Source organism: Nicotiana sylvestris, chromosome 2 (assembly GCF_000393655.2).
Source record: "Nicotiana sylvestris chromosome 2, ASM39365v2, whole genome shotgun sequence".
NCBI lineage: Eukaryota > Viridiplantae > Streptophyta > Magnoliopsida > Solanales > Solanaceae > Nicotiana > Nicotiana sylvestris.
This window is the reverse complement of record NC_091058.1, coordinates 121861781-121874545: the sequence shown is the minus strand read 5'-3', so window position 1 is coordinate 121874545 and position 12765 is coordinate 121861781. Positions and strand designations below refer to the sequence as shown.

The 12765-nt window shown below is 37.0% G+C and overlaps 1 protein-coding gene across 8 annotated transcripts; it reads left to right on the top strand.

Moving 5' to 3' along the window:
• The first annotated feature begins 1196 nt into the window (after positions 1-1196).
• On the top strand, positions 1197-4506 carry LOC104214524 (plant UBX domain-containing protein 1-like). Of its 8 annotated transcripts, none has more exons than XR_707938.2 (7): positions 1197-1541; positions 2424-2533; positions 2616-2680; positions 3064-3131; positions 3284-3413; positions 3521-3643; positions 4204-4506. XR_707938.2 is itself a non-coding variant. In XM_009764218.2 (6 exons), the coding sequence occupies exons 1-5, from the start codon at positions 1497-1499 to the stop codon at positions 3544-3546; spliced, it is 399 nt and encodes a 132-aa protein (XP_009762520.1). In that variant the 5' UTR covers positions 1197-1496; the 3' UTR covers positions 3547-3624; positions 4204-4506. The 8 variants fall into 8 exon arrangements, 3 of the variants coding, with proteins under 3 accessions (XP_009762520.1, XP_009762513.1, XP_009762527.1); XR_707945.2 differs by having other exon boundaries at positions 3061-3131; XR_707936.2 differs by having other exon boundaries at positions 2424-2680.
• Positions 4507-12765: the final 8259 nt, after the last annotated feature.

Below are 12765 nucleotides of genomic sequence, written 5' to 3'. Positions count from 1 at the left end.
AGTATAATATACTTGAGTATTTTTCTAAATTTTAAACAGTGTTTTCGTTCAAATTTATCTTTACATGAAAAGTGGCTAAATTTCGATTACTTTTAAAACTGTGGCTATTTTTAAATGACCACTTGTAATTCTAGCTATTTTTGAATTTCTCCCTTAGATATTCGGCCATGACAAGGCTTTATGGGGGGGGGGAGGCATTTGCATCTATACCCGTTTTTTGGGTCACGTTTTAACTTGTGCCCGCTTTGCAAAAATAATTGCAAGTGTACCCACTTTTTCGCGTAACTTCAGCATATGGGGCTGAAATAGCAAAGACAATCACGCAAAACTTCAGCATTCTAGTAGATGGGACTGAAGTAGCAAGTATGCTGAACCAAGTGTGCTGAAGTTTTTGTTTTTGTAACTGGCGAACTTCAGCTCTAGAGCTGAAGTTTTTGTTTTGTAACTGGCGAACTTCAGCTCTAGAGCTAAAGTTTTTGTTTTTGTAACTGGTGTAACTGACGAAGTTTTTGTTTTTGTAACTGGTAGAGCTGAAGTTTTTGTTTTATAACTGGCGAACTTCAGCTCTAAAGCTGAAGTTTTTGTTTTGTAACTGTCGAACTTTAGTTCTAGAGCTGAAGTGTTTATTTGTAACTGGCAAACTTCAGCTGTGTTGAATTATCGAAATGGCAGAATCGTCGGATCCAGAGAAGAAAATTAGTTGTTTGAAAGAGGAAGAAAGGGCAGAACATATGATAGAAGTATTCCTCGGAAACAATTCAGAAAGCATCAACCCAAGAGCACGTTGTTCTTGAGGAGAAAAGTGAATGTTTAACAATCGAAAAATCTTCATGGGTTCTTGATTTTGAAAGGGGTAATCTAACCAGTGGATTCAAAGACATAGCCACTTCCATATTTCTTCTTCTGCTACTATGAATTTTCCCTTTTTTTTTTTTTTTTTTTCTGTTTAGTTTTGAGGTATTTTTGCAAGGTGGATGGGGAGCCAAATCACCAGCACTGCCTGTGAGTTGTACTGGAAAGAGAAATTCGTTTGGAGGAGAAGGACGAGGAGAAAAGGGGCTGAAGTTGTTTAAAAAATGAGTATATATTAAAAAAAATTTAAAAAATAGGTATAGTTTAAATGGAGCGACCAAATAGAGCGCCCGTGCAATTTTTACCTTATGGGCCATTCTAGTTGGGCCCGACTTAGTTGGAAAGGGAGCCCGTCAAATGCAGACTAGCCCAAAGTTCGTCATTCACAAACCAAACACAGAAGGTCAAAGGAAAAAAAGGAAAAAGAAAAGCAAACCGGTGAGAGAAATAAGAAGACAGCAAATGGATACCTCTGCAGGCTGCAGCTCCCAGCAGGATAGGAAATGGCAGTATAATGTAATGCTATATAAATAGATTCTAGAAAAGAAAGGTGTAGAGGAATCCCATTAAAATTTGGGGCTCTATAGTTTGCTTAATTATTCGGCGACGAGAGTTGATTCCCCACAGGCACCTGCTATAAAGCAATGAGATTTACCACCTTTGATCCAATGGACTTGGATTCAGCTAAGGTATTACACTATTACTACATCTTCTTTGTCCCTTTCAATTAAGATTTCTTTCTCGTATGTTATTGGCAACTTGCTATCTGTGGTATTATTTAAAGTTTCTTATTTGTTGCACTAAGATAGGCTAGTTTCAATAAACTTCAGCCCTCCATATTCTGTTTCCCCTTTTCTGAAATTCTAATTTGAGTTGTACATGATAGTAAAAGTCTGTAGAGTCGTTATTGCTATTAGTTAGAATCTTTGTTAAACCTGATAGCGAGAGATCAAATAAACAACAGGAAACCTTCCTTTAGTCCTGTCAATCACATTCGTATGGTTACTACAAGGCAAAATCAAGAGTCTATGTTATAGGTTGCTATGGACACTTCTAATAGTTATAGTCTAGTCGAGGAAACAATTAATGTCAGACTGACCACCAAAAAGTTACTCCCTCCATCCACATTTGTCGAATACTTTTATGTTGTGAGGCACCAAAATCTCGTTCACATACTTATAAAAGATATCAGTTTATATAGCTTTCATACTTTAAATCTATTTAGCTACTGAAACTTAATAGATGGACATGATGTTTTCTCTATTAACGTAATTTTTTAACTTATGAACTGTTAAGTTTTATAGAATCACTGTCAGCATAAAATGTAGTAAAATCTAAATTCTACTCTGAGCTATAAACGAACAGAATAATAAAACTGCTAAAATTTGCTCTAATGGATGGTGAGCAATGTTACAAGTTAGTTTTTGTCTTCTGTAAGTACCTTATGTTTTACTTTCAGTTTCTTCTCAAATCAAAAGTAATAGGAAAATTATGCATGCTATCTTTCATGGGTATATCTTTTTGAGTCCCTGAGTGTACTTATTTTGTTTTCTTGGTTAACTCGGGCAAAGCTTGCGGCTGCAAAAGAGAAGTTTGGACGCGAAATCTATGTATTTGAAACATCAACAGCTGCTTCAACGCCTTCTAATGTTTACAGCAACAAGTACATTCTGTTTGATCAGTATGACTTCCTGAACAAGAGTATTTCCTTAATTCTTCAATTTGATATTTGCATAATATATTCTTCTCATTTTCTTGGGAAGTTTCCGAGGACTTCTCTGAGTTCACCCTAGAAGATTATTATCGACTTTTGGCAACTAAAAGGAAGGTAAAACATTCTTTTCGACTGTGAAATTTCAGATAAAATAACGGTCCTTAAATTTTTACATACATGAGATGATTTTCCTAGTTGGTCTCCAATAGATGAGGCCAGCAAATATCTGCTGTGTGCTTCCTTTGGAACTAATTGACATCTAAAGGCCTTAAAAAAAAATTGGCAACTACAGATCATCAGCTCCAATCCTTTGATTAGTATTCATTTTACACGCTGTTTCTTCCTTATTGACAAACTTCCCTTCTTCAATAGTTCTTTCCGTCTTGTCTATCTATTTTTTGTTATTTCCTCATCTCTCAGCAAAAAGATATACTAGACATTTGGCAATTTATGGTGTTGCAAGTTCTAACTGGTGGTATTTTTGAAATTGTCAGCAGATAAGTATTTGAAGACACGGAACAGTCGAGAGGCAGAAGAAGCTGCACGTAAAGCAAGGATTATTAAGGTTTTTAGCAGATCATTTTCTCATAATGGTTCTCGCCTGTTTCAATTCTTCATCTTCATATTTTTGGATATAGCATTGAAAAATATTACTATCATATAACTTGTGCATACACTACTTATCGTAAAAATATAATTTCTGTACACATTATCCAGGCTGTAATCAGAGTGCGGTTTCCTTATAATTATACATTGGAGGCCATATTTCATCCATCAGAGACAATCCAGAGCCTACATTACCTTCTTGCAAAAGTGGTTGCTCATCAAGAACTGCCTTTCTATTTATGTAAGGGGACCATAAACGTTTAATTATTTTTTTGGTATTTACCTTAAGAAGCATTTTGAAATGGTGAAGCTGAAGACCAAAACTTTTGATTTTTTTCATTATTTCAGATACACTCCTCCTAAGAAGCGAATAAACAACATCTCTCATGATTTCTGTTCTGCTGGATTTGTTCCTGGCGCTATTGTTTATTTCTCATATGATCTAACCAAATGTTAGTGCACTTCTATTTGGTACAGTTACTAACTTTCTAGTCAACTGTCTGGATCATATATTCCATTATAAGTTGCTCTTATTTCAATCCCGAAAAGTTCTGTTTTACATTTGGGCAGTGAAACCTGCAATGGTTCATATATTGTGATTTTAGTTGAATGGTAATGAGATGGTGTTCTATGTTTCCTGCGGCTCTTTCATCAAGAACCACCCCACAGGAAGGTTGGGCCTATAAACACTTTTGAGCCTGAGATGATTCATATGAGTCTTTCCTCTTGACAAATCGTGATAAATGCTTCCATATAGCCCTCTGCTTTTAATTCTCAGAGTCATTTGTTACTTAACAGCCACCTTGCCCCCCTTTTTTCATCATTAGAACCCCGAATTTTCTTTGGTATTTTGCCTGTCCAATGGTATTTACTGCCGTTCTGTGTTTGTTTGTGTACTACTTATCCTGTTTTATTTCATCTACTGCTGATGTCTTTCACAACTATGAGGGTTGTTTTTCGCGTAACCCATTTTCCTTTCGCTTATGTATCCTTAACAATCAAATTAATCTAATGGCTTTTCTTATTTTCAGGATATGATGGTGCTGCAACTGGCCCCCTATCTTCAAGAAGAGGTCATGACTTTGCAAGGATTGCAATCTGTAACAGATAAGATAGAGTCCGATGAACCCACCAGAAATGAATCTTCAATAACCACCCGACGGCAGCGGGAGCGGGATACGTCTTGGATTCGGTCAACTGACTTCGGACATTTTGACCGGAGTCTATCGACAAATTTAGGAGAAAAATTGAGATTTTGATTTCTCAAAATAAAAAATAAAATAGATTTAGGAGAATGAAAGAATAATGTCCATCTTGGAGAATGAAATATTAAATTCTACAATATTCATGTAAGTTTTTTACAGAATATCTCTCAAAATTTATAATATTTATTAGAACTGATCAATGGAACAGTAATTCGAAGCTTTGCTGAGCTTCGATGGTGAGCTTCAATGGTGAGAGAGTCGTGAACTTCACGCCATGAAAGGCCACAATAAGAGAAGAGAAAAAGATGAGAGAACTTTCCAGAATTTCTCAATTGAATTAAGAAGAAAATGAGTGGAACCTCCACTATATATAATTGAACAACTAAGAGCTAATTAACTAACTAGGCCGGCTAACTAACTTTCTAGTTAGTTAGCTGATTGGTACAACTGTCAGCTCTAACTAACTAATGACTGCACTAACTCCTAACTAATTGATCAATATACATAATTAATCTTAACACCCCCCTCCCCAAGTTGGAGGTGTGGTGAACATAGCTAACTTGCCCAATGTAGCACTGTGTTTGATCCCAGTCAAGGCTTTAGTTAAGATATCTGCAAGCTGGTTGTCTGTTCTGATATGATGGAGAGAAATTAAGCCTGCTTGTAATTGGTCACGCACAAAATGACAGTCTACCTCTATGTGCTTGGTCCTCTCGTGGAATACTGGGTTCTTTGCAATGTGCAAAGCAGATTGGCTATCATAGAAGACTGAAATAGGCAAGGAAAATGGAACAGTCAATTATTCAAACAATCTGCTTAGCCATACCAGTTCTCCCACAACTTTCCTCAAAGCTCTGTATTCTGCTTCTGCAGAAGATAGTGATATGGTCTCTTGTTTCTTAGACTTCCAACTAATAGGACTGTTACCTAGTAGAACCAGATAACCTGTGATAGACCTCCTAGAGTTTGGGCAGGCTGCCAATCAGAGTCACAATATGCCTTAACTGTGTGATCCCCATCCTTTGACATGAAAATTCCCAAGGTAGGATCATTCTTTAGGTATCTTAGCAAGTGAAATGCTGCTTTTAGGTGAGATTCTGTGGGCTTCTGCATGAATTGGCTTAAGTGTTGAACACTGTATGCTATGTCCAATCTGGTGTTGGTTAAGAAGTTTAGCTTTCCTACTAATTTTCTGTAGTAAGTGGGATCCTGCAGTATGCTCTGTGAGCACGTGATTTTTGCCCTATATGTATTACTCCAACAAATTCAAAACAAATGATTTCTTTCAGTGTTGGCAATTTTGTTGGATTTCGTGGCATTTTCTGTTAATTATTCGCATTTGTCTGTGCACATTTATTTTATTTAATTCATGAAAAATACAAAAAATATGTTGCATCTGCATTTAGGATTTAATTTTATATTTTTAGATTAATTAGTAAATTAGTTTGTTTATAAAAAAGGGAAAATCATAAAAATAATTCATTTTTGAATTTTACTTTTTAATTTTGAATTGTATAGTTTTCTTTAAATTTAGGATTTGATTAATTATTGTAAATACCATGATGAGTGATTAATCTAATTGGGTATGTTAATTTAGTTTAAAAATTATTATTTAATTTAGGTTTTATTTATTTTTGAAAAAAAAAGAGAAGAAGAATTTTGAAATTGAAAAAATGAAAAGAAGGAAATGAAAGAAGATCTAAATCTGGGCCAAAATCAATCCACATTTCCCCAGCCCAAACGAAAACTGTCCAATACCCGGCCCAAACCACCCTAACCCGGTCTAGCTTCCCCCCCAAACGAAACGACGTTGTTTCATGGACAATAGATCAGGACCGTCGAGGTTTCTTGATCGGATGGTCCTGAAGCCCGGGTCATGTGATATTTAAATGTCCAAACGTTCCCTACCCCCCTCTCTCTTCTTTCACTCCTCTCACCATCCCTGTCGGAACCGCCGACCGAAAATCGTCTCCGCTGGCGGCGGTGCTCCGATCGACCCCAAACTTACACCAAATACCCTCCTCCATCTCCCCATCCCAGATCCACACCCCTTTTCCCTCAAATCAAACCCCAACTATTCGAATCTCAATTCAAAACCTCAAACCCTAACCGCCGCCCTAGAATTCCCAACCCCTGCCCGGCGGCGGAGCTCGAACACCACCCAAAATCTAGCCATGCAACCATCACCATTCCCTTAACCCCAATCCACCACCATTTCTCCCCAAATTCTCACCAAACCAGGTCCAAATCAAATCTGAGAACGAAGAAGGAGACAATCTGGCAAGCTGTCATGTTTTCTATGAACGATGCGGCTCGAGACTAGTATTATTCATCTGTTCTCAAAGAGAACATGCGGGTAATATCAGTTTCGGGTCAAGTCGAAGTCGCCTGAGGTTGCCCAAGTTTTGTCTGTGTGATTTCCTAGGTATTTCTGTTTTTGCCCTTTCATCTCTATCTTCTGTTTATTCGTATACTCGCACCTTTCTGCTTCTTCTCTTTTCTGTCCGTTTTCTGTTCACCTGTCCCTCTCATTTTCTTCTAGTTTCTTTACTTTAATTTTCGAGTTTGAATGGGGTGAAGTATTAAAACACTGAATATTGTTTTCTTTGGTAAGCTTTACAGTTTTTCTGGTAGAAGTTCTCATGAATTTTGTTGTAACTTGTGCATATTGCCTGTTTTAGTTCTGTTTGTGTTCCTAATCATATATTTGGCTCTGGTTAATTAGAATCGTAGCTCGTTGTTTTAATCTGAAAAGAGAGCTTAGTTTATTCAGGTAATTTTGTTCTTCTAATTTCAAAATGAGCTTTTGATATTGTTTGGGCTTTGGGGTCATTTCTGAATCCTTCATAGGGGCCTGTTAAGTGTTGGGCAAACCTGATCCATCAACACTTCAAATTGGGTTAATCTGATCCATATTATTTGCTGAAGGTAATTTTAGGGGTTGTGGGGGGGGGGGGTAGTTCAAGAAATTGGCTTAGGGAATCTTTGGTGTAACAGAATAGGAAGCTTCCTAAGAAGCTGGGTTGGGGACTGTTTCGAAATTCTGAGAGTTAACTAAGGTTCCCTAAGCAAAAACAAAATTTGAAAAGGACTAAAATCTAAAAACTGAACCCTTAAGGCTGCCCTGTTTTCTTGCCTATAAAGGCATCATTTTTTGCCTTTCAAGGCAGACCCAAGAGCTGAAAAGAAGAAAAGCTCAGAAAAATACAAAAAATGACAGGAATTTTACTGTTTCATTGAATTTCAGTGAGTGTGGATTCCTTTTCAACTTTTGAAACTACTTTTACTCATCCGAGTGGGAAAGGGACTGAACTTGGTCGCCAAAGTTGGGTCTAAAGTTTTGTTGGGCTGCTGAGTATTTGAGTTTGTTGTATTGAGCTGCTGCACATCATTTCTGGGGTTGGGATTGGTTTTGCTGGCTGTTTTAGTGCTGATTCTTGTTGCTGCTCCTATTGATTTTTCATTTTTGCCTTTATTCATTCCCAGGTATACATCTCTACCCTTTATTCGAATGTAAAGCTTGATGTGGTAAATCAGAAAAATGAAATCTGGAGCTCTGAATTGTATTCACAGTTAGCTGTGTTCACATTTTAGTCTACTTGTCTACTTTTCTTTTTTTAGAAAATTTCGCTTATTGCCTTCCAAACTCTGAATATGTGATCAGAGACTGAGCTTCTGAATATCATATGACCTGGTAGTTTAGTTTGATATCCATCTTAGTCTGATTCTTTAAATGTAGTCATTTGCATTACTTCTTTGTTTTAAGGGCATGATTTGGACTTGTTCAAATGCAGTCAATTCGATCTTTTTTAGACTTTAAATGTGTACTAAGTAAGGTTTTTAAGGCTACTATAGTATGGATTTGAATCTTGTATGCAAGTTGAATTGGTGGTTCAATGCCACAGCTTTTGAGTCTGATTTGTGCGATAAGCCTCGATGTTAGGAAATATCTGTTTTCCTATAGCAGGGGTCTAAGTTTGCTTCGTTATTTTTCTTTAGATCTAGTTTAAATTGGTTTCATGTTTAGCTTAGTTTATTTTTTCTCTTTCAGAATCGAAGTGTTGTATTATAATCTTCTATTGCACTGTCTTTTAAAATTCAAGTGAGGCATTTTTGTTCAGTTATACCTTGGTTTATATGCATACCAGTTAGTCATGTGCTGGCCAGGGCCAGTAGGCCCAGCTGACTTTTGGGCCTGGTCTTGGAGGCTCCTTTGGAAATGAGGAGTGGCCTCGCTGTTCTCGTTTGTCCTTGGCCTCCTTTTAAGTCTAAAAGTTTATTTTGTTGATGTTAACTAATAGGGTGGCCCAGCTTCTGAACATCTAACGCCCCTCCCCCCTTCCCTAATAGTTGAACACCTAGGCCTTAAATCGTATTAGTTCAATTATTTATGGTAATTAATTTGAGTCAAGCTATAATTAGATGCTTAGTGACAAATGGCTCTTGTGTTAATTTCATAATATAGATGTAAAATAACAAATATTCGTAGAGAAACCTTTAGGGCCGTTTAAAAATACTATCATGGTTATGGACACGTTCGCGTGACATGATTACGGTTTCTAAAAATAAAATTTGAGATGTGAGCACGTGATTTTTGCCTTACATGAAATACTCCCATAAATTCAAAACAAAGTAATTTCGTTTCATTATTTGCAATTTTGTGGATTTTGTGGCATTTGCTGTTAATTATTTGCATTTTTTGTCTGTGCATTTCGTTTGTTAATTAATGAAAAATACAAAATATGCTGCATTTGCATTTAGGATTTAATTTTTGCATGTTTGAAATAATTAGTAATTTAGTGTTTATAAAACTAGAAAATCACAAAAAATAGTTCATTTTTGAATTTTAATTTTAATTTCTCGAATTTTGTTAGATTTCTTTAAGTTGGTATTTAATTAGTATGGTAATTATTTTTAGAGGTTAATTAGTTTAATTTGATAGGATAATATTAGTTTTAATAATTAATTTAGGATTTATTTCTAATTTTGGAAAGAAAAGAAATTTGGAAATTGAAAAAAAAGAAGAAAAGATTCAAAAAACAAAGGGAAATTTGATTTGGGCCATTTATGTAAACCCCCCTTCAGCCCAATTGCCCCCTCGTACCCGCCCAATTCTAGCCCAAACCCGCCTATACCCGGTTTGGATTCCCCTTTCAGGCGAAACGACACCGTTTCGACCAGTGCCAATCTGAGCCGTTGATCCTCACTTGATCGAACGGCTCGGAACTAAAGTTGGGGGAGTATATATATGTCCGAATACGCACCCCCCCTCAGTTCATTGTCCCAACATCCCCAACTTCAGAACCCTGCCCCCAAACCCTAGTAGCCGCCACAGAATTCCCCACCGTCTGGTGGCGACGCCAGCGTCCAATCGCCACCAAATTAACACCATGAACTCCTTTCCACCTCCCCATCCCAAATCTCCAAACAGTTCCTCTCGAATCCCCTTCCATCACCTCAAATCTCAGATCTGAGGTTAGCACCGGAAACCCTAAAATTCCCAGATCCACCCAAAATCACACCACGCAACCCCTTATCTCCCTCCTGCCTCAAATACGTGTTTGTTTCATTTCAAAATGGTCCGTCAGTGGTAAAGCAGAAGGCCGAATAGTCAAGTTTCTCCTTGGGTTCCTTTCTAGCGTAGCAAGGTCAAGTGAACCTAATACCGTCATTAATCAATTGTCTTTTGTTAAGGACAACCGATTAATGACCGTCAAAGGTTCACTATCTCCTCCAAGGTTGTCCGCGTTTATGCAGTTCTTGCCAAAGCAGGTTTGGGATATATTCCCTTTGCATCGATTGGTTTCTGCTGATCTCTTCTATTTGTTTGCTTGGTTGTTTGTTTTACAGCTTTCCAGAAATTTTGTCTCTTGATTAATTGCATTATGTTCTGATTGCAAGTTTGTTAGTTAGCTTGTTTGTGTAGTTGTCGATGACAATCGGCTTCGTAAGGTTTGAGTTTAACTTGGTTTCAATTCACGAGATTTTCTTTTTCCGCTGGGTTTCGTTTCACATTTTGTGAATTAATTTTGGAACTGAGTCAAGTATAGTTCATCGTTCGCATTAATTCTTGTTTCAAGAACATTTTCTGAATTCATGTTTATGTGTGAAGGGTATTCAAGCTAGTTTCTCATAATTTCAATAGTTGTTTTGGATTTCAATTTGTTTGAAAGTGTCAGCCCATTTGTTTACTGTTATTGAGATTGTGAGCATTCAGAATTTAAGGGGGGTAAGTGAATAATGGGGAACTTTAGGGGGTAATTTTGGAGATTGTTTCAACCTAAGGAATCTTTAATAGCTGATGGGAAGCTTCCTAAATGGACAGCTGCCCAAAATGGTTAGGGAAAACAGGCTGTAAATTGAAAATATCTGAAAGAAATGGACAGCTGTCCAAAAATCAGTTTTGAAAGATGCCCTATGAGGGTATTTTGGAAAAATCTGACTGCCTTGCCTTAGAAGGCACACAACAGACCCTTAGCCTTTAAAAAAGAAGGCCTTCTTCTCATTAAAGACAGTTTTTTCACTTTAGAGAGACTGAAAAAGGCCGAAATATAGGAGAAATCAGAACAACTAAAAAAAAAAAAGAAACAAAAATCATTGTTCCATTGAAAGTTTTTTTTCCTGTAATTCTTGAGGCTCTCACTTCTGAAATAATCTCTGAACAATCGAGGGCTAGGATGGATTGAGACTTAGTAATTAAGGCTAGGTGTTGGGTATTTGTCTGTGTGAAAGTGTGCTTGACACTGCAATCTGGTCTGCTGAATTGCATTTTCTGGGATTTTGAGCTGTTTTGGTACACTATTCCACTGGATTTGAGGTCCACTTTGCTGTTTGTTACTACTGCTGGGTTTTCTGATTATCTCGTTGTTGCTTTCTTCACATTTTCAGGTATGTAAGGACATTTGAACCTTGAGTAAATCTAGAACAGAAGCCTATGAAATCAAGCTGAAATGGCTGTTTTGTTCTTTCAAGCAGAGGCTGTTGGTCTTCTTGTGATTTCTGCACATTTCTCTCGTTAATCATTATGAGTAGTTAGTCATATAGTTTGTTGTCTATTTCCTTTTCAGATTGGGATTTGCACGAATGTGTTATAAATAATGTTAGACTATTAGACTATTACAGTGCTGTAAGTCAGTGCTAAGCTCAGCCACGCTTATGTCTTGTTCATGAATGTCACTCATGTCATTGGAAAACTGTTAGAATGTGTAGAGTAGTTTGATCTTCCCTTTATCATGTTCACCTTTAATTGTTTAGCTGAAAGTCTGCCCTGTTTCGCACTGTGCAAGCAGTGCATCGATTCATTTTTCTGGGTGCAAATTCTGATTGTGGTTCTCATTGGTTTGATTTGCTGGTTAGTTTCATTGGATCTGATTTCTTGCGCTTGTTTAACCTTTCCAAAGTGTGAAAGTGTGGTTCAGTCCATGCTCTTCATGATATAGGTTTGGTTACTGAGTAGAATTTGCCCAGGACCTACCTGCATTTTCAGGGGCTATGCATTTGTATGTGTTCATTGTAAGGTTTGTTTTTAGAAGTTGTAGTTTTGTTGTCTTTGTCCGTTCTTATATCGAAATTTGTTTTATTCCGCTAAAGTTTGCTGGATTCGGATCGTAGCTTAACTTTTAGTCTTCATGATTCAATCGTTAGTTTTAATACATGCCCTGTGGTATGGTTCTTTGCGAGGGCGTTTCAAATTAATTATTAGAGAAATAACTTTGGGCTTTAAGCAATCAGGTTTTGGATAATGGTTTGTGCTGATTCTTGGGGATTATGTCTAGCTCGCCTGGATCTTCGAACTAGTCATGTGACCAAGTTTAAGGGAGTAATTTCAAGCAAAAGAATATGGGCCTAGCAAATGAGCTGCCAGGCCTTCTCCAGATTAATACTTCTGGGCTGCATATCCATGTGCCTTGAGTTAGCCCGTTTGCTTTTCACAGTGTAGCTAGCCCGTAACTCGTGGCCTTAGCAATCCTAACTCGATTTTAGGAATAATTGTTGAATATTAGTAGAGAAACCTTTAGGGCCGTTTAAAATACAATTGTGATTGTGTACACGTTCGCATGACACGATTACAATTCTAAAAACCAATTCTGAGTATGCGTTCGCGCAACTTCGAACAAACCTTTTTTAATAATAAAAATGTGTTTTCGTAGGTTGTTAATTAAATTAGCTCATATAGTCTGCGCCGTCTACCATTTAATCATACAAAATGACATTTGTTTATAGTTTGCTTTAGATATGCGCAACTTTGGCCAAATCTTTTTTTACATAATAATAAAGTGTTATTAATTGTGGACACGTTCGCGTGACATGATTTTTGACGCGCCAAAGGAAAAGAGTATATATACGCGTAACTCGATCCTTTAACTACGAATAATCAAATGATTTAAA